Source organism: Anser anser (genome assembly GCF_964211835.1).
Source record: "Anser anser genome assembly, chromosome: 2".
Lineage (NCBI taxonomy): Eukaryota > Metazoa > Chordata > Aves > Anseriformes > Anatidae > Anser > Anser anser.
In genome coordinates this window covers 97,330,411-97,351,139 of record NC_139721.1, presented here as the reverse complement: position 1 = coordinate 97,351,139, position 20,729 = coordinate 97,330,411, and the positions used below count along the sequence as shown (strand labels likewise).

The 20,729-nt window shown below is 42.6% G+C and overlaps 1 protein-coding gene across 2 annotated transcripts in view; it reads right to left on the bottom strand.

Annotated features, from left to right (window-relative positions):
* Positions 1-20,729, bottom strand: part of TBX20 (T-box transcription factor 20) — a 50,560-nt gene that overhangs the window by 12,962 nt on the left and 16,869 nt on the right. The window contains exons 7-10 of one of the 2 annotated variants that reach the window (XM_083822093.1): positions 18,976-19,068; positions 17,948-18,056; positions 12,717-12,875; positions 9,338-9,414 (exon numbers count right to left, since the gene is read on the bottom strand). In XM_083822093.1, coding sequence (XP_083678219.1) covers positions 9,338-9,414; positions 12,717-12,875; positions 17,948-18,056; positions 18,976-19,068 — 438 coding nt within the window. The remainder of the gene's footprint in view (positions 1-9,337; positions 9,415-12,716; positions 12,876-17,947; positions 18,057-18,975; positions 19,069-20,729) is intronic. The other variant, XM_083822094.1, reaches the window with a different exon arrangement.

Genomic DNA, 20,729 nt, shown 5'->3' with positions numbered 1-20,729 from the left:
AAAAGATAACAGCTGGATACTAGAAAGATGTCTTTGTTCTGTCTCATCCTTTTGTGTGGCCTACCAACAATTTTCAGTTTTTCAGAATGCTCTTCAACTCGGTTACCCTGTGAATATGCAGAGGGGAGAAACCCCCCCCCCCCACATAATATATTACTATGATTAAGCTGTGTTACATATACAACTGGATAATAGTAGCAGATGACAGGCTGGAGAAGAGCAAGCTAGGGGCTAGAAATGTTCAAGGAAAAGAAGAAACCATATGCCAAATGGAGAGGAAAAGAATAAGCTCTTATTGGCTAGCACACCCTCTGAGAAGATGCTGAGGCAGGACAAATGTGAGGAGAGGTAATATGGAAAAGGAGCTTAGGCTGATCCCAATGATCTGCATTCTGACAGAAGCACACCTTGAGCCCAGCCCCTTTAATAAGCAGTGGCTTATTATGAACAAAGTGTCTCTCTCCTTTGTGCAAGAAATAAACCATCAAGTTTTGGACCAGAAACCTGAGTGAAGGACTGGGAGAATTTATCAGCTGGTAAGATTTTGAGGTGCATAGACAGCCCCTTGCCATTCTGCAGGTTTTAATGTCGACTGAACATTTTGCTCTCGTCTCTTCCAGCAAAGCTAATCTTCCAGCTAGAGATGCTTCATGTCTTGCAGCTACACGCTGGGTCTTTGGCCATGTTCAGTTAACACTGTGCTCTATGTACAGAGTAGTCTCAGAGGATCAAAAGTAGATAGGAAGATCCCGATATAGCTGACAAATCATTCACTAGCACTTCACAGACTAAACCCAAGATCTTACCATGGTATTGGATATTCACTGGGAGACTGCTGGAAACAGAGTTGGGAAGCAGCTGAGGAGAAGGCCCTGTGTGAGAATGCTCACTTCCTCTTGCTGTTAACCCCAGTTTACAGAAGTTCTCTCAGGAGACAGTATCATCCCAAATTACACTGAGCAAAGTCTTTAATCAAGATGAAAGAACAATGCTTCTTTGTAGGTGTAAGCAGGCATCTCTCTGATGCTTCTTTATACCACTTTTCTTCTGCTTTTGCTATTACTCTGGTTCAGCTGTGCATCCGCAGCCGCCCCCTGATCACCATGACCCTGACACTGAAGCATGTGATCACAAGCCCTGCTGTTATCAAAGAGGGCTCACCATCCCACAATGCCCCATCAAAAAAGGTGCTGACACATGCCTATGTGCACCTGAAGCTATGGATTTTCCTGAATTTGGCACTGAGAGCACCCAGGAGACAGGAAGCCTACTTTCTCCTTCTGGGATGAGGAGGCTTAAGGCAGCATACTTGGTTTTGGAAGAAAACTTTAGAAAAGCTAATCCAGAATGAGTTTGTTGGAGCCAGGCCTTGATTAGCATCCATCTTAGATCTGTACCATGGCTCCGGAGAGGATGGAGTTGATGTAATGCTCAGGCACCCCTTCCACTAGGAGATGGGTTTTAACAACCATTGAAGACAACTTGCAGAAGTAACAAAGAGCAGGTAGAAGATCCAGGCACTCCAAACTAATTCTCTACAGAAGTCACTGTCTCAGGAATGGCTATGGTGGGGGGGGAAGGACGACAACAAATTTCAGGGCACAGTCAAGGAACCCATTAGCATTTTCTCTATTTGCCCTTACTATACAAGTGATAGGTAAGCAAAAAATTACGGATATCCTCAGAATCCGCTCCCTATTCCTGGTGTCATGGTTTTTGTCTTTTTCTTTACAAGAAAAACAATGTTAAAAAATTAATAGAAGGAAAATAACAAAATAAAAGAAACTGACAACCATGTTTTGCTTGGCTATTCAGTTCAACACAAAGAAAAATACAGAACAGGATATAAAGTGTATGAATTATCAGTTTGCAGCCTGAATGACTTCTTTAGTTCTGCATTTCAAAGGTTTCCTTTTTTTTGTAGCTGCCAGTTAGTATGTTTGGAAGAAAGCCCAGATAACAGAAGACATCAGAAGTGAGGTGAGGTGAAGACAGATGGAATAAATGGGCTGAGAAGGCACAAAAATAAACTTGTCGGAAGTTGCACTGTAGTAGATTTTTTTTTTAAGGGAAAAGATGACTAATTTGTCCAAAATGCAAGTGCTAAAAACAAGTCCTAAAAAAAAATAAACAAAACAGAAAAAAAAAAGGAAAACAGCAGGATGAACAAATACATTTCTATAACACCAAGAGCGAAAAACAAAAACTGTCCGAACCACTTTCAGATATCGCTCAGCCTTCATGTTTCTGTAGTTTATAGCTGTTATTTTACACATGCACAAACACAAAGATGCAGATTAATTTGGTTATTCTACTGGTGACTAATATTGCTGACTGACCCTAGGAACCTAATACCTAATTCATCTCTGACAGGGTACAGACCCAATCCTCCACCAGAACAAAGTAGCACCATTCCACTGCTTAGGTTAGAGCTGAACCAATTCCAGTCACATAAGAACCAGGGCCCATCAAACTACATTGGCTCATGTGAGCTGAAGGTTAATTTGGTTCAAAATGTAATAGAGCCACCAAACACTTTTACAAAACTATTGGACAAGTATTGGATCAATGCAATATCCCAAGAATACATACAATCTTAAGAAAGAAGTGAAATGAGAATTAATTTATGAAACATCTAGCTTTAGGTGACTGAGGGAGAAAGGATGAGTACATCTCCAAAGTGGTGTTTGCTAGCACCCTCATAATAAACATCTGGCTACCAATGGCAAGTTTGGAAGAGCTGTAATATGGAGATGACGTAGCCTGACTGAAGCCACGACAAGGGCGATGCCTGAAGCAGGAGTATGATGTTATTAAATATATCCACTCCACTTCTTTCAAATGTAATTAGCAATAAGGAGAACAGCTATCTTAATACAGGGAATGAGGAAAAAAAAGAAAGAGGGAGGAACTAACTTTAATGCATATTAAATGTATATTTAATGTATATTAATATACAACCTCGTTGCCTCCTATGATGACATCACCAGCTGGGTAGATGGGGGCAGATCAGTGGATGTCATCTACCTTGACTTTAGCAAGGCTTTTGATACTGTCTCCCATGACATCCTGATAGCAAAGCTGAGAAAGAGTGGGATAGAGGAGTGGACAGTTAGGTGGGTTGAGAACTGGCTGACTGGCCGAGCTCAGAGGGTGGTTATCAGTGGTGCAGAGTCCGGCTGGAGACCTGTGACTAGCGGCGTTCCCCAGGGGTCGGTGCTGGGTCCGGTTTTGTTCAACATCTTCATCGACGACCTTGATGAGGGAATAGTGTCTGCCCTCAGCAAGTTCGCCGATGACACAAAGCTGGGAGGAGTGGCTGACACGCCAGAAGGTTGTGCCGCCATTCAGTGAGACCTGGACTGGCTGGAGAGATGGGCAGGAAGAAACCAAATGAGGTTTAATAAGAGCAAGTGTAGAGTCCTGCACCTGGGAAGGAACAACTGGATGTATCAGTACAGGCTGGGGGACGACCTGCTGGAGAGGAGCTCTGAGGAGAAGGACCTGGGGGTCCTGGTGGACGACAGGTTGACCATGAGCCGGCAGTGTGCCCTCGTGGCCAAGAGGGCCAATGGGATCCTGGAGTGCATTAAAAGGAGCGTGGCCAGCAGGTCAAGGGAGGTGATCCTCCCCCTCTACTCTGCCCTGGTCAGGCCTCACCTGGAGTACTGTGTCCAGTTCTGGGCTCCCTGATACAAAAAAAGACAGGGAACTCCTGGAAAGAGTCCAGCGGACGGCCACAAAGATGATACAGGGCCTGGAGCATCTTCCCTATGAGGAAAGGCTGCGAGACCTGGGTCTGTTCAGCCTGGAGAAGAGAAGACTGAGAGGGGATCTTATCAATGTGTATAAATACCTGAGGTGTGGGAGACAGAGGGATTTGGCCAACCTCTTCTCAGTGGTTTGTGGGGATAGGACAAGGGGCAATGGCCATAAGATAGAGCACAGGAAGTTCCGCACCAACATGCGAAAGAACTTCTTCACGGTGAGGGTGACAGAGCACTGGAATAGGCTGCCTAGGGAGGTTGTGGAGTCTCCCTCTCTGGAGATATTCAAGGTACATCTGGACGCCTACCTGGGCAGCCTGCTCTAAGGAGCCTGCTTTGGCAGGGGGTTGGACCCGATGATCTTTCGAGGTCCCTTCCAACCCCTTCAATTCTGTGATTCTGTGGTTCTGTGATTAAAGCTCTTTCTCCGCATCTTATTTTCCCAACCAAAAAAATATAGTGGCACACTTAACTCCAAATAAGCAGTCCCACAAAGATCCATTTCACCCAGTGAATGCCACCAGTTATTTGTGACTGTCAGGCAGAGGATGCGAGATGACGACCGAGGAGCACTGTGGCATGGGAGTCTGGGTAAAGTCCCTGGAAAATTTCCCCTGTGGTGGAAACCGTGGGCCTGGTCTGACATCATCCTGTCCCCTTAGCATGCACCGCACCCACATGAGGTGAGTGGAAAACACTAGAAAATAAACATTTTATACTGCTTTGCACAAGTGAAGAGAGAGATAAAAAAACAGACCCAAATGTAAAAATAAGCTGGGGTATGAGTGCTTAAAATCTTGGGAACTGAAGAGGTTTTAGCTGTCGTAGAAGGTTTTCTGCTGGGGAAGAGGAATAGCTGTCTGGTTAATGGGAAGCACATTTGGAAGAACCAGATTTGAAGGCAATGTTTCAGGTTTCATGTATTTCAGACACCTAAATGTAGGCAGGTAGTTCTTTCTAGATGTCCTAAGCCATCCAAGCCTCCTGCAAGGGTCGGGAAGAGTTGATACAGAAGCTACAGACCAGCCGTCCACCTCTCTGGAGCAACAACTGCTGATGTAACCTCAGCACATCTGGAACAGCATGAGACACCAGGAGTTTAAGGACTGGAGTACCCGATGTCTCTCCTTAAACTCAGGGCTTAACTTCTTGCTACCTAAATGTCTGATATGATCACCCGTGGCTGCTCACTGACATTCACAAACCAAGAACTAACCAAACACAAAGATCAGCTGGCAAGTTGGACTTGTTGGAGAACTATGAGAAAGCCCTGCTTGATGATGGAGATGGGAGTAGGTCACAGAGAGTATGCATTTCTGGCTGTTGGTAGGGGACATTCAACACCCAGAAAAGTTGTTCTGGACCAGCAATAAGCAGTGGGAGTTGGGAGGAAGGCAGCCTCTGTGGGGTGAACAGGGAAGGGATAGGAGCAAGGGCTGCTGCTCACAGTACATCATTAAGCATATGGCTTTGACTGCTCCTCCAGCAGACCAGTACCCATATCCAGGCATTAGCTCTATTTCACTTGCAGCCTCAGTACAATGTATCTCCACATTTCAGAAATGAAGTTCCTCAGGGGAAAATTCAGAATCTGATTACCACACAAATCTAGCTGGGATGCAGTTCTCCTACTTCTCCCAATCCTCAGTCCTTCCTTTCTCTGCCTTAAAATCACTTGGTTGTGCAGCCATACTTTTCCAGTAGCTAAGATATTGCCCCTCAAAGTAAGTATCTACCTCCCAGAAGCGTTACCGGACTTATGCAGATGGGTATACTCCCTTAGTTGATTTAATAGTCATGAGTCCACACCCTGAACTTGCCTATCACATGCTGGAGCAAATAGACAAGCAATTTCAGGCCATTATAATGTTCCGTCTATTCTCGTTTGATCATTATTTTACAGTTCAGTAGTTCCAGTGACTCACACTCTTTTAAACCTTTTTCTGTGGATTGTTTGCATATGTAACTGCTATGGTTTTATTTATTTACCTTCTTGTTTTTAAAGGCTAACTCTTTACCACAACCCAGAAAATAAATTCTGGCTCTAGATTAAAAAAAATAATAATAATTATTGGGTTCTGATTTTGCATCTTCTATGGGATTGGCAGTTTTTCTTAAGCAGAAGCATAAAGACATTCCCTTAAAACTTATCCCCAGAGCGAACTGCTTGTTATAAACCCTGCATTAGTCTTTTGTTAAAAAAAAAAAAAAAAAGTTTTAATTTAAAAAAATATATAGTTTTAATTAAAAAAAAAAAAAAAAGATTCCTCATGTCCACATTACTGTGTTTGGCATCCTGTAGTCAACACCACAGTACATCAGGTTCCACAATCTGATAATTGCTACTAACTGTTCAGTTTTTCAATCGCAACCACTACAAGAGCCTTTTATATATATGTGTAACATAGAAGAAAAGTAAATACCACATAAAAAGATCAAAATCAGCCACTTATCTAAATCACAGTAGCCATAGATAAAGCCTGTCCCTTACCATAAATAGATTACCACAAGTAATGTATGGGAGGAGTTGATTGTGGAAGGAATCTCATGTCCTACTGAAAATTCAATATATATCAGACTCACATAAGATTTTTGCAACAGTTAAAAGCTTTGCATAGATAGCTGTGAGTACAAGCAAACTGGTGTAAGGTATTTAAACAGGAACAAAGGAAAATGTAGGGACTTTGATAGCTTTGCATTTGCTTAGCTCCTCTACTATTTCACAAACTTGACGAACTTTACATATATTATTTTAACTCCAACACATATAATGCAAACAAATTTAATCCTAAAGGCATTTGCCGCTTGAATTTCCTACATAGGGATCGTAAATCTAGAATGGGAAGCCTGAAATCGTTAAAGTCGCATATTTATAAAATCATATTCAATTAGGTTAAAAAAGCACAATTTCTGTCATCATGTCATAAAAAGATGTGTTTTTCTCTCAGATCTACTATAAAGAAAAGCTCCCTATATTGTTACAGATAGGGGCTGTTTTCAATCAGTTACAAGGAGCAATCCAATTACCGGATGGTTTAGTGCAGTAACTGACTCCAGACTAATTTAATTTCTTTAGGTCTCTAAAGATCAATTGATCTGATTTGTTTCCCTCCCCAAAGGCTGTTTAGGAAAAGGCAGGCTTAAATACCTGGAAATGAAATACAAAGCTCTGTACACTTTCACACTACTTAGGTCATTCTGAAAAACTGGAACTTGCAATAAATGAGCGCTCTCTTGGCCCTAACATCACAGGATGCTTTACAGGAGACCATTAAGATCACCACACAACATTGCAGATTATGCATGCACATGCTGTAAGCCAGCTCAGGAAGCACTGCATGGAGAATATATTCACAGCTTCTAGATAAATACTCATGTTTCATGAGCTGGGCAAATATGCAACTCCACTGCATAGTCTTTTCTCCAGCAAATATATTTTTTAATCAGTCATCTTATTGAATTTACTAAGCTTACAACTCGACCAAGTGAAGTCACACCGTACTAGTCAATGTGGCCCCTACATCTTGTAACGCACACCTCCGCAGATGTTAAGACTGTCAAACCTCACTTTACTATTTCTTTTGCTTCACATCAGATTTAAGCAATTATGCTCATGCTAAGATGAAAGCTATGGAACCAGCAGGCACTTGGAAAATGATTTGTGTGCCTGAATATTTTAATGCTGGAAATTAATAAAACCTTTGGTATGCTTGGACCATATCTGATAACTAAGGAGATTCTCAATCAGTCCCTTTTGTTTGTCACATTTCTATTGCCTTACTACTTAATGTACTGTGCAGCAGTTTGTGTTTCTTAAACACCATTGTCCCATAATAAGAGCTAAATGTCCCCATTTAAGTCAAAATAAGACCTCATCCAAACATGGACTCTCAAATCCAGAGTTTTGATGGGACTTCAACACTTTCCCACGTCCTCTTTCTTGTATTTATTGTAGGTTTCACATTTGGATACCTTATCTTTCATGGCAACATTCAAGCCTGGTTTGGCTGCCTGTCTCAGGCTCTATTCTTATCAATAAACAAAAGGGCACTGTGGTTTCTCTTCAGCATTTCTGACTTCGTGCCATGTTCTGTTATAATAAGATGTCCTCTGGAAAAATTCCCTTCGTATCCAGCACCACGATAGTCGGTTCATCAGCACAGAGGTAACTCAGTTTTTCTCTCAGCTTATCTATTCAGACTCTCTCAAAGCTGTGTCATTAGATGTTGCCTGTCTGTTAAACAAGGAAACTGAAATGTGAAAATCGAGGTCTATGCTCTTTCTAAAGGTCCTTTCTTGACTATCTACTGCATACAAACGTGAGCTTTGGACATTGTCTACCATAGTGCTCTAACCAGATACCAAACTATGCTATTTTAATTAAATCTACTTTGGTTTTCTCAATTTTCAACTAAGACCTTCACCTAAGAAACAGTTTTTAAGAGTTTTGCAAGAATGCATTGTAGTCCACAAGCTTTCTTTCTCTAAATTACCGCTCTTTCACCCAGCTACTTAACAGATCACTAATGATCCAGTCACTAGTAGAGTATAGTATATACCACCATTTCCCAGCCATAGATTTTCTGGTATTGACATACTTTTGCAGTGCTGTAAGGAGGTTTTTCTAGATATATGCTCAATGAAGTCATATTCAATTTGTCCCCTATATGCACCCATGAAAAATGAATCACAGCTACATCTATATAACTCCGCATAGGAGCTTGGAGGGTTTTGGCCTCTCCAAATTTTCTTTCATGATCATATACCCATAGGAAAAATTGGATGTGCTATATGCATCTCCATCAAGTTCTCTTCCAGCGTAAAGGACACTGGCTGCTTAATTTGCTTCATTTGCCAAACCATTTGACACGATATCATAGAAATGTGATATGCTGGAGGGCGACCAACAGATCGAAGTTTATTTCCGACTCAGCTGTGGGTTAATGCTTCTGTCCCTATGGCAGCAGTTGCTTATAATGGGCTGTACACACAAAACTCTGTAGTTTCGATAAAGCTTTCCCCTGATGAAGCCTGCGGTACAATTTTAAAGAAACAAAAATGGCATCTTTGTCGTCAGAGTGGGAGTTATGGGATTTGTCCTGATGGCAATAATTGCTGACTTCAGTGTCTGGGACTGCTGAAGTGTATTTTGGGAAGCTCTTCTCTCTCTTTTCCACTGTGTGGAGCAGCGGGGAGCTATAAAGATGTTTTTCACAGGACCACTGCCCTTGTTTCCTGGTGACCCAATTCACAGCCCTCAATAGGATTACATGGCACGATAAGAAAAAAGCTTTTCATTCTGAAGTTGTAAAACTGACCCTCTCCCCCTTCAAGAAGCCCCATCAGGAAGATGAATATATTGGTCCCAACTGGAACAGATGTCAAAATTCAAAACAGCTCTTTCTTCATAAAGTTTATAAGTATTTTTAAAGGAGGTAAAGGAGGCTTACTATATGCAACAAGATAACTTTAAAACACACAGCTTCTCAGGAGTTGAAAGCATGCTTTTCCTACAAACTCTCTTCTATTTATCTTATCTGAATGGAAAGTAAACAGAAAGTCCCCATTACCTCTCGATATCAGTGAGTCTGGAAGAGTCCCGGAATCCTTTGGCAAAAGGGTTGCTGTCAATTTTCAACTTGGTTATCTGGAAACCCAGAAAAGAGCAACACAACATGAATGTAGTGTTAAGGTACAGCAGCGTACAAAGCGTTAACCTATCCATTCTCCTGATTTCTCTGCTAATTGTATCCATGCTCCTTGCATGTGTGAGCTGCTCTTGAGATGCTGCAAAGCAGGGGAGGCAAAGCAGTGTGTGGTATACACATGGCAATGGATGGACTGAAGAGCAGGGTGGGCTCAACCTTCAATTTACCCAGAGCAGGAGGAACCCACTCACGTGAGACATTATTACTTCCAAACAGTTTAACAGCATGAGTCAGGTAGTCTTTTCCAGGTGCAAAGCACAGCACCCTGCTAACATCTGAGCCTCTCCAGTGGAGCTGCACATCAGCTAATAGAAGCTCAAACCATGGGTTCTTGCTGCAAACTTGAGGATGCTGCTTCAGTACACCACACTTTTTTTTTTTACCCCTCCTTGAAATTGTGATGCAAATGCTCTCAGCCAGACTGACTAGCCATCACACAGATGCTGGTTAACTGTTTTTTTGCTTGGAAAACCAAGATGCCATAATGCCATAAATGCCAAAGAAGTGAAAGAGAGGGAAAAAAGTGGGGAAAACTCAGATTTAAACTGACAGAACCTGGGTTAAATGAGTATCCCCACTAAAACCATCACAATCCATGAAAACCAGATCTCTTATAACCAAAACTCTCCTCCTATCTTCAAATGCTGCTCAACAACCATGACAAGCCTTTTCTTACTGCCAGAGTAACTCACAGATCAGGGGAGCCTCTGCCCCACGGCATCAGGACTCCCCTGAGCTTTGCAGTGAAACTTCTCCAGAAGGGATGGTGGTTTCCACTCTGCTTCTTGGGAGCAGGAAAACACATCCCTGCCCTTGTAAAATTTTCTAGCTGTCCAACCAAATGAGGTTTGGTCAATATCACTTGAGACTTCAAAATAATATTCAGATTTACCAACCATGCTTCTACCAGTAATTAAAATTAAACTGTAAGTAAGAGTTAGAGGGAAAATACAAGGTCTGTCCTGCAAGGATATGAACACCACCAACTTCAGCTGAAACCCATGAAAAATATTGCCTTCTGAGCACTGATTTCAGCCTGGCTTTCCTCAAAAAAAAGCCTGTATCACAGAGGCCACAACCTATTTTTTTAACAGCTGGCTCACCAGACTCAGAAAGAAAAGTGATATTTTTCAAATCCTCAGACAATCAAATGCTGTCACCAAGCAAAGTTATTTCAAATATCGGTGGCTCTTGCTCTGAGGCACTGTGCAAGAGGCATTACAGCTCATCAGTTGTTACTGTGGGCTGGTCAAACACCACAGGACCTAAATGCTACCCTTGTCACAGGATCCTGCAACAGCTCAGCAAGCCAGCTACGGTCTCCTCTGCTTCCTGAGATGCCCGTGCCCTGGACTCGTGGCGACGTGAAGAGCAGCGGGTTAGTGCCTCACGTACGGGGAATATTTTTGTGGCAGCACTCGAAAACTACCTTGCAAAAAGGCACGCTCTAACTAGTTCCATTGACTTAGATCACCAACACACGGAGCCAAGTGTACCGCAGAATCATAAGGATTTCTATTCATCTCTTGAGCTTATTTTCACCAATCAAACTTCCATTTTCCTAATATTAAAGATTTGGTATGACATCACAAGAGAAATTTTTGTATCCACCAAAGCCAGATGAGACTCACAATCATTTATGGCCATATTTTTCCTGAGAGACTGTCTCACAAACAATCAGAGAACATCTGCTAGAAAGCATTTTAAAATGAAATCTGACCTACAATTCAACTCTGTGGCAGTGGTTTGACTGTTTAAATAAATGCATGCCCTTTAAATCTTAAATTATGAGATAGTTTGTTGAAAGTGTAATGTATTTAGCTTTTATCTAATAACCTCCAGAAATGTAATCAACCCCTCCTTAAAACAGTTCTGAAAGAAATGGCAAAAATGAAAAAAGGCTCCATTTTCATTAGTCATAAATAAAATGACAGCATCAACCTCTAGGGGTTCCGGAGATGTTCCATTGAGAAATTTTCCAGGACTCATTGCATGTACTTTGGGAAGCTTAGTTTGGAAGCATCTCTGATGCAAATATCATCAGTAAACATAAATCCATCCTACAGAAATAAATGTCAGGTTTAGCTGGGTTTGTGTCTCTTACTGTTCTTCTAGTTTCTACAGAAAATTAAATGGAAAAAAAACTAACCAAATGTCCAAGGTTTTTGTTCTTGCGATTGCCATGTGCTGAATGCATTTTCTGCAACATTCAGATACAAACCTGTGTCTACAGTCAAGAAGTCCTGATGTTGAAGCCTTAAAACTAGATGTGGTGTCTGTCGCAAGAACCAGCTTAACACTATTACTGCTACATTCACAGCTTATTTGGCCCCTTATGCCATGGTTTTGTTTTGTTTGTAGCATTTAGAAATTAAATGTTTTTGCTTCATAATAAGAAATGCAGGCTTCTTTAAATAAACCAGCAGGTTCTTTAACTCTGTGATGGTGTCCGCCCACACCTTTGGACAGTGCTTGCTACATTTTTCTTAACTTAGAGGAATTAGAAAGGGTTGTCTGTTCTGAAGTGCAATAGACATTAATCCCTTTAAACATATTCTGAATCATGCTGAAGCCAACAACATATTTCTACTGACTTAAATATTAAAGCTCTACCCACTGTTGAACAAAGCCTCTGCTTTCTGATTGTTTATATACTTCCTAAAATTACTCATTAGCAATCCATTGTTTTGATCTCCTCCATTTTGTATATATTATTCACTGGCATGCAAATTGAAATTCAAACATCTGGATGTAATCTGAGCAGCGTCTGAAAAGCGTATCTCCGAGTGATTTCCCTTACATTTGAGCCTTACAGCTTAATCAGTCAACTTCTCAAACCCATGAAATCATCATGTGCAAACCAGAATATCACTCAGCTCATAGCTCATGGCGTAAAAGATCACTGCAAATAAGAACAGTTCCTTAATGAACTATAATTAGAAAAGGGCTAAATGATAATATGTAAACTGCCTTGTACAGAAAGAAGGGAAGACAAATGAAAGCCTCTTTCATGTCGTCTTTACTCACATGAATAATCCTCATGTCCCTTTGAAGTTAGCAGAACTACTCATATACATAAGAATTACTCCTGAAAATGAATTAGGTTGAGCAAAACCACTACACACATTAGAGTGGAAAGGTAAGTTATATCAGAAACTTCCTTTGATGAGACTGGGGAAAAAAGGAATTTTTAGCAGCATGGGATTTAGTTAAATCTTTGGAAATTAACAACTGTACTCACCAGTTGATTCTGGTAGGCAGTGACAGCTGTAAAAACTGTCTCTGGAAAAATAAATGTCCTGAACTCTTCAGATTTCAGATTTAGCAAAGAAGCCGTGTGATCTTTCTTCTTAATGATGTGGACCCTTGGCTGGTACTTGTGCATGGAGTTTAAAATGATCTGCAAGAAAAATTTACAAGGCACCGTTCTGAGAGGAAGATTAACAGTACCCTTGAAGACTATAAAACAACAGGTTAAAAAATAACAAAAACAATTAACACTGCAGGGGAGACATCTGTAATCTAACTGGTCAGGGGCTGATTTTGGTGATGACCAAGCTCCCCACATCTTCTAGGCAGCTCCTCACTTCAGAGGATGAAGCTGTAGCCAGAGCCAGTCCAAGAGCCGGATTCCTTTCTCTCCTATGCTACCGGTGAGCACCTACCTATTCCTACAGGTGAGGTGCTACCTACCTGATGTTACTGCTTGCATGTGAACCAGTTTGCAGGTGTCACCAGCAAGGGTAAGTATTTTACTCTTGAAACTGCATGACCAGGAATCGACATTTGCAAATTGTGCACGTGAACAAAAAAAAAAAAGAGAAAGAAAACCGAACAACAATAACAATATATATACATATATCATCACCACCAGCATAAACTGGTTGACCAAAAATGAACTTCCCAAATCTTCTTATTGTGGCGAACATTTAAAGCAACTGACTTGATAGATGCTCTTCACCGCAAACTACCAAAAATGAAAGAAAAGAGAAAAAAATGGTACAGAACTCCCAAATGACCAAGTTTTTTCCATTTTTTTCTCATTAATTATTGTTCACAAGCCCCCAGAATAACTCTAAACCTAACGTACCAACTAACCAATTCCAATGTTCACTGGCGTCAAACAGCGATTCCCACTTGCTTCAATTACCACTGGATGGAGGCCTTTTTGGCTGCCTCTAACCACAGCATTACAATATAAGAATTAAATACAGAGCTCGGCTTGCACCAGTCCTTGTTTTGCATATAATCACAGTCACAAGACTAAATTGGCAATGGTGTGGGTGGTTCTACTTTACAGGGGCCATAACGACACTGCAGCCAGCTCTGTACATCTGGAATAACTAATGTGCATTCCTTGGGAAGCGTTACTGTTCAGCTGAAACACAGTAGAAGTGGGGCAGTATTTCATGCTAACTCAGTAAATAGGGAAGGTTGCACGCCTTTGTTTTTCCTTCAGGACCAAATATTGCTAGGACTTGTACTGTGACTCTGGGGGTTGCACACAGTGAGGGGAAAGTCATTGCAGCACCCATTGTCCCGAAAGTGTTGTATGTCAGCCTCTAACAGCCCAGGTCCTTTCTCAGGTCACTCCACCATTGTATATATGCACACACTATGGTCATCAACCTTGCTGCTAATATCTCCGGCACATTTCTGCCTCTCTGTAAAATTTTGCCTTACCAGCCAGGCCATCAGACTGCTCTAAGCAGCTAGAAAAGATATTAGAAAGGTGGTGATATTACTGAGGGGCTGGCCCACAGACCTCAGCGCTTCCCATGGCTGCTGGTGGCCACGACATCCACACTCTGGCATGACATCTGAGCAGCAGCCGAGCGGAAGGAGGAACGGGCTGTGACACAGCAGCTCCCACACGTGCCCCTTCCTCTCACTCCTCTGTGAACACAAACTGTGATAAAGAAACCCCATTTCTCAGACAACATCATGTAATCCTTTATGAAAGGTTTCTGAAACCCAAAGCAGACACAGGTAACATCCTCTGCTACTATCTTCTACCCGACATGTTCCCACCAGAGGCAGGTGGAGTCAGTCAGGTACCAAATAGTCAAATACAGCCCGTAGGTCACAGGAGACCGACGGCCAAGGTTAAGGGCCTTGTTTCCTTCTCACTGGGCTCTCTGCATGCAGTGCTCCTTCTGCCTCCTGCACACGCTGCCAATGCCACAGCACCCGCTGACATTAAATTCAGCAGGATACTGCAAAAAGATACTCCTTAATGCATCTCTGTGTGTCAGGACCATCAAAACAGCCTGCAGGAATTGGGTGCCTCAGATGTACCTTTCAGAGTAGCCCCCAAAGGTGGTCTCACCATCCAAGCAGCCCCCCACCAGCAAGACGCAGCTATCAGAAAGTCTCAGATGCTGTCTTGGGGATGCTCATGCTGCCATTCCCATAGGGAAGCATCAGGTGCGCACAGACTTAGGGCAGCCCCCCAGCATGTGCTTACTGTCCATATAGTGCGATCGCAGGCCCCCAGCCCTCCCATCTGCCTCCGTGCTGACAACCCCAGGCAGGGGAGGTGACCGGGATCCGTCGGTACAGGATCCGGCTCACGGCAAGGTCAGGCGGGCTTTGTAGGCAGCTGGCTCCCACTGACGGTCACCAGAGGCAATCTGGATGCCAGCTGCGAAATCCCCGAGGTGGCTTTGAATTCAGGAACTGTGCTGGGAATGCGGCTTCCACATTCACTGAGGAACAGAGTTACCGGGCAAAGTTTGCTTTTTGAAAGCATGTAGGTTCCCAACTTCTGCCAGGCTATCTTTAAGAAAAAACTGGGTGTAACTGCTGGTGGCTATTCTGAAACCCTGGCTTTCACAGTTGGCCATGTTCACACCTCTGTGTTTGCTTTTGCAGACATTAATCTGTTTGAGTTTTGCTATCATAAATGCCAGAAGAGCAATTATGATACTATATACACTCATGATTCACCTCGCCATAAACCAGAAATAATGCCACCATAACTGAGTGCAACTGAAAGTCCTAGAAAAAGCAGCCTGTGTAAAACATCACCAGAAATCTGAAATATATCACTCTCATAAGTGTACCACAACCAGAAAAATAGGAATTACTCGCTCATCTGCAAAACTCCAGAGGCAGAAGCCATTTCCTTTCTCTGGAAAGGATATCTGCAAGTGTTTCCATGAAGCAAGCTGTATGTCCTGAGCACAGAGATAAGACTTCTGCCTGATGCCTGGGGAGAAAATGTACATAGCTATGGGGTTATGCATGCTGCTGAAGATACATGAGCAGAGATGCTTGCCAACTCCGAAAGTCTCAGAATAATGGAGAACAAACAAATGCCTCTCTTCTCTTCAGATTCCTTTTCAGGAAATGAACTCTACAAATAAAACACCACAATTACCTTAACAACCCAAAATGTCTACTGGAGGATGGAGAAAGCAAGCCACTAGAACAAACTGGAATGAGGCTGGTTCCAACTTCTGTACCCATAACTAGTATTTAAAGTTGGCTTTTAGGTCATTAAAATTTCCTCAGGAAGCAACATGCCTTATCAAACATAATTAACATTTTAGCAGGTCCATTAAAAAGATCTCATCAGCAACGAAGGGCTCTTTCAAACAGAAGGGAGAAGTTTCAGGAGGCATTTCCATTCCCCCCTTCTCTCTGGAAGGAGCTCAGAAGCCCTGCTGGCCATACCGCAGCAAACTCTCTTTAAAGGCTTCAGAGAAGGAATTTGCTCCTTCATTCTATAGAGCACACAGCGATGATATTTACACAGCTACACTAAGGCAGCACATAAAACCTGACATTCTCATTTGGAACACAAAACACCACAAAACACTTAAAAGGGAGTGCTCTGCGACGGTGTAACATCTGTCACGCAAATCTCAACACAGCATCAAGCCTTCGGGGCTTATTCTTAACTGAACATGCAAAACTTTCCATCGACTTCAGCCATCCAAAGCCTCCATGTAAAGAATGTGTTCCACCTCCGCCACTTCTTGGAAAGTTAACCAAGGGGCCCGCATCTCATCCGCATTCTCTCACTGCCTGCATGTGAAACACTCACATCTCGCTCTGTCACATGTCCCTGTTCCCGACAGCTTCTCAGACCGACTTCTTTTTTATGTTCATCTGGGCTTCTGGGAACTGCACTGCTCCTAACTAGTGTGCTGCGAGCCTTTTATTAGAGGCACACATGGCCCCTGTTATGATGAAAAATGCTCCTTTTTAAATGCGCACGTATACTGCTCTATCATCACTCGGTGATAGAGCCCACAAATCTTCAGCTTTGCCCTTCTACAGATTATGAAATAAGAGAGAGGAAAAAAAAAAGACAGCCTTTGCTAGTCAGGAAGGGAGCAGTTGTGGGAACTGGATTCAAGAAAAATGTATCCGTAGACAGACCTTTACAAAAGAATAGCACATAGACATCTAGTTTGAGCTTGCTTTCTCTTTCTCCTTTTTTCTCTTTCTTTCCTTCCTTTTTCCTTCCTTCTTTCCTTTCTTTCTTTCTCTTTTTCTTTTTCTCTCTCTTTCTTTCTCTCTTTCTTTCTCTCTCTCTTTCTTTCTCTCTCTCTTTCTTTCTCTCTCTCTTTCTTTCTCTCTCTCTTTCTTTCTCTCTCTCTTTCTTTCTCTCTCTCTTTCTTACTATCTGTTTATTACTAGGAGGTATTTTAAATGAAAATGGCTATGGTTCAATTTTTATGTCCTGAAATGAGCAAAAATTCCCTCTCAGATGAGAAGCTTTTGCACCGAACCTAGCTTAGGCAAACAGCCACTGCCTCAAACAGCCAGAAAAAGCAATAAGCAGCCCGCTATGGGGGGGCTTGCTGACACCGCATATATCATAATTACTCTGCTTTACAGGTTAGTTACCCCCCCGCCACACTTCAGAGCTCAAAATGAGCCCTCCCTTCATGACACCTCATTTACCGACCCTGCAGTTACGCTCTTTCTTTTTAACTCTCCCGTCCTCAGCCTGCAAGCCCGTTTACCAGCCTCCAGCCCCGGGGCTTGTGACACCAGCTTGGTACCAGCGAGAGCTGGGACCAGTTTCCTGCAGGGGCCCAAGCCCACCCTGTTGCACTTTGACTTTCTGACATCCCTCTGTTATTTCAAGGGCTGCTTAGGCACGTTTTTTATAGTCCCATAGCCCTTGCTGTGGTGTCCCATTAGACTTTTCTGCTGACTCCATGCCCACTCTGTGTTGAGTCTGGAAGTCAAAGAGCCCAACCCTAATAGGTGGCCTGCAATGAGAAGGAGCTTCCAAGCACACAGGGAAAAGCATGCGAGCCTGCTAGCCAGTGTGTGTGGCAAAGCATGCTGCCTAGTCACAGCAAAGCGAAGGCAGAAGCACAACACAAAGCTCACCCCCCCTCCCTCCTCTCCCTCCCTTTGATGCTCGACTCCACCCTGAGCCTTTCCCCGCTGGATGTGACAGCAGATTGTGATTTCTCTTGACCCTTTCCCACCAGGAGTGCTACTCACGTGGCCGTGCTGATCCAGCTCGTTGTTCGTGAGCTTCACTTTTTCGAATGACACCATCTGCTTCAGCAATTGCTCGCCCGTGAACGGTGAGTCTGGGTGCACGTACAGCCTGAAGGACACAGGGAAAAGGCCGGCACATCAAAACTTCACCCCACGGCTGGAGGGCAGGCACCACCTCCACACAAGGTGGCGAAGCCCATAAGATTTTGCTCTCGGGATGTGCAATGGTTTCACAGCAGTGGATTTCCTGAGAGCTCTGGATAATATAGGCCTGTTAGTCGAACAAGAAACATGCCGTCTCCCCAAATGAATGAACGCCTGAAATATGGCCATTAATGAAAGACAGTAAAGCAGACGACTTGACTTGTTTAATTCACTGGAACATAATGAAGAATTCTGTGTCCAAGTGCTCGATTGCTCTCTAGCCATAGCTATTATTTTATCTAGTTATCTAAAATGGATACATTAACTAACATTCACTGTTGTGTCTTTTCCCAAATGAAAAATTGATCATGTCCTTCCCCACAGCTGTACTAACAAGCACTTAAAATAACAATGACTACAGCTCCGAGAGAAAAAACATGGTGTCATTAGAGAGATAATGGGGGAATGCAGATAAAAATGCATTTTTCTTTATATGTAACATTAAGCCGTGATAATGATTTTAACCTGCACTCGATCACACGTTGGCTGTGGTGACGTGTGTTTATAAGAGGTGGAAGGCTGCAGTCCAGCACAGTGGTCTGACATGAAAAAATTAATTGCAGCTCCGTAATTAGCAACCCACAACCTGGGAAATTAAGCAGAAGAAAAGGAAGCTTGGAAGACATGTAGATAGAATGATATATACACTATGACTAGACTAATTACAAAGTACTGGGCTATTTAAGAACAATGTTTTTATAGGAATAACATATTGCTGAAAATTATATAACTCAAATGTGCTTTCAAGATCGTGAATTAAGCACTGAAGTAGAGTTCCAGCTAGAGCAAACTAGACTCGTTCTGCTTCTGTTGGTGTGCATTACCATCCGCTGAGAGCCTGGCTCCCTCTCTCCGGGTGATGTATTTGGCCACACTGAGAGATTTCTTCCATCAGGCAGTGGGGCAGTGCTGAGATGCTGGGTTAGAGAGAGAATTTATTTGTTTTTTTTTCATTGAAGTATGATTTTGGTTAGGCAAAAGAAGAATGGAAAAACCGCTAGAAGATGAGGCGTAACTCTCTGATAGACCACACTGGTCCCTAATCGAGGCACGGCCCAGCTAAAGTCCCTCAGGAGCACAGCTCCGTTGCTCAAAGAGGAAAGAGATTTGATCCTGGGCTTGTTGTTTCTGCCAGCAGAATCCCCAAGCCACAGTCCTGCTAATGATAAGGAAGTTTTACCAGCATGGCTCACTTCAGATGGGCAGGACATTTTCCTTCTATTGATCCAAAGCACAGCTTGGCTGGTACAGCTGCATCCACAGGAGGGATGCTGTGCCAGGGATCCTAACATATAGGGAACCTCACTGCTACTGACTCCCTCAATTATAGTGCAAGGCTCATGAAAAATTATGATGCATCTGAAAACCTAAGAGCTTTCGTGAAAATCAACTTTGCCTTCCTGTTGAAAACTGTAAAAACTTGAATTTTTAAAGCCTCAAATTACTGAAGGCAAAGAAAAAACAATCCTAGCTGTATTGCTTCCAGCCTCTGAAGCTTTTCAGCCAGCCTTGTGATTTTTTTTTTTGGAGCCTGACTCCTAATTTTGAATGTCTGGATAGCTAATACTGTTTACTGTGATCACAGAGTGTCAGGCTCAGCAAGGTTTGGCTAATTGGGACCAAAAAGCCAAACTATTTCAAATATGCACTTGGGGAGTGAGTAAAGATCTTCATTTGTCTAAAACTGAGCACAATTGTTTTACACCATATGCAGTTAATGCTTGGCACAGCTTTCAAATTACAAATTGCCTGGATACTGGCAGCAAGCTAACAGGAAAGTCACTGAAAGACTGGCACCTGAATATTGGTTACATAAATGTATTAATAGACCTTGCCTTTCTGTATTGATATGCTGCCTGCCCACTGTGAAGGGTGATTCTACCTGGCTAAGTACAACTCCCTGTGCACTTCTCCTACAGCTTGATCTCCAGCACCCTGGAGAAAAGGGTGCAAAACTGAATCTATTGCCCTCCCAAGCAGAAGAAGCTGATGAGACTGGAGCAGAGAAATAAACATGCACATTCCAGTACCACACACGAAACAACCCCAGAAGCAAGCACCAGCTCTGCTGCCTACAGCCAGCCAGATGCAAAGGGTTGCTCACTCGAATCCACAAAGGCTTTAGGAGCCATATTTGGATGTGAATTTGGTCCGTGCTATTTCGTGTTTCATGATATAGCCCAGGTTTGGGTACAGCTTCCCTCTTGCAAGTTTTGGAACGCTGCATCGCTCTCCTCCTGTTTAGTTTAACAGCTGGCCTGGTCCTACAAGTCCTAAAGCTGCTAAGTACACTTCTTTTAACTACCTTAATAGATAATTTTCAAAACGTAATACTTTTTAAAACTTTCCTCCTTATAGTGCTCTGTAAGCATCCAAACACTGCCATTTCATTAAATAAATGATTACAAGCAGGCTACTGTAGCCAAATAAAGTGGGGAGGAAAAAAAATTAAAAAAAATTGTGAGTGAAAGAAAGGAGGTAAAAAAGGAAGAAGAGTGAATAAAGGTACATGCTGAAACTTATTAAACTGACATTTTTTTCTTACAGCCTTAGTAATTTGGAAGAACAAACATAAAAT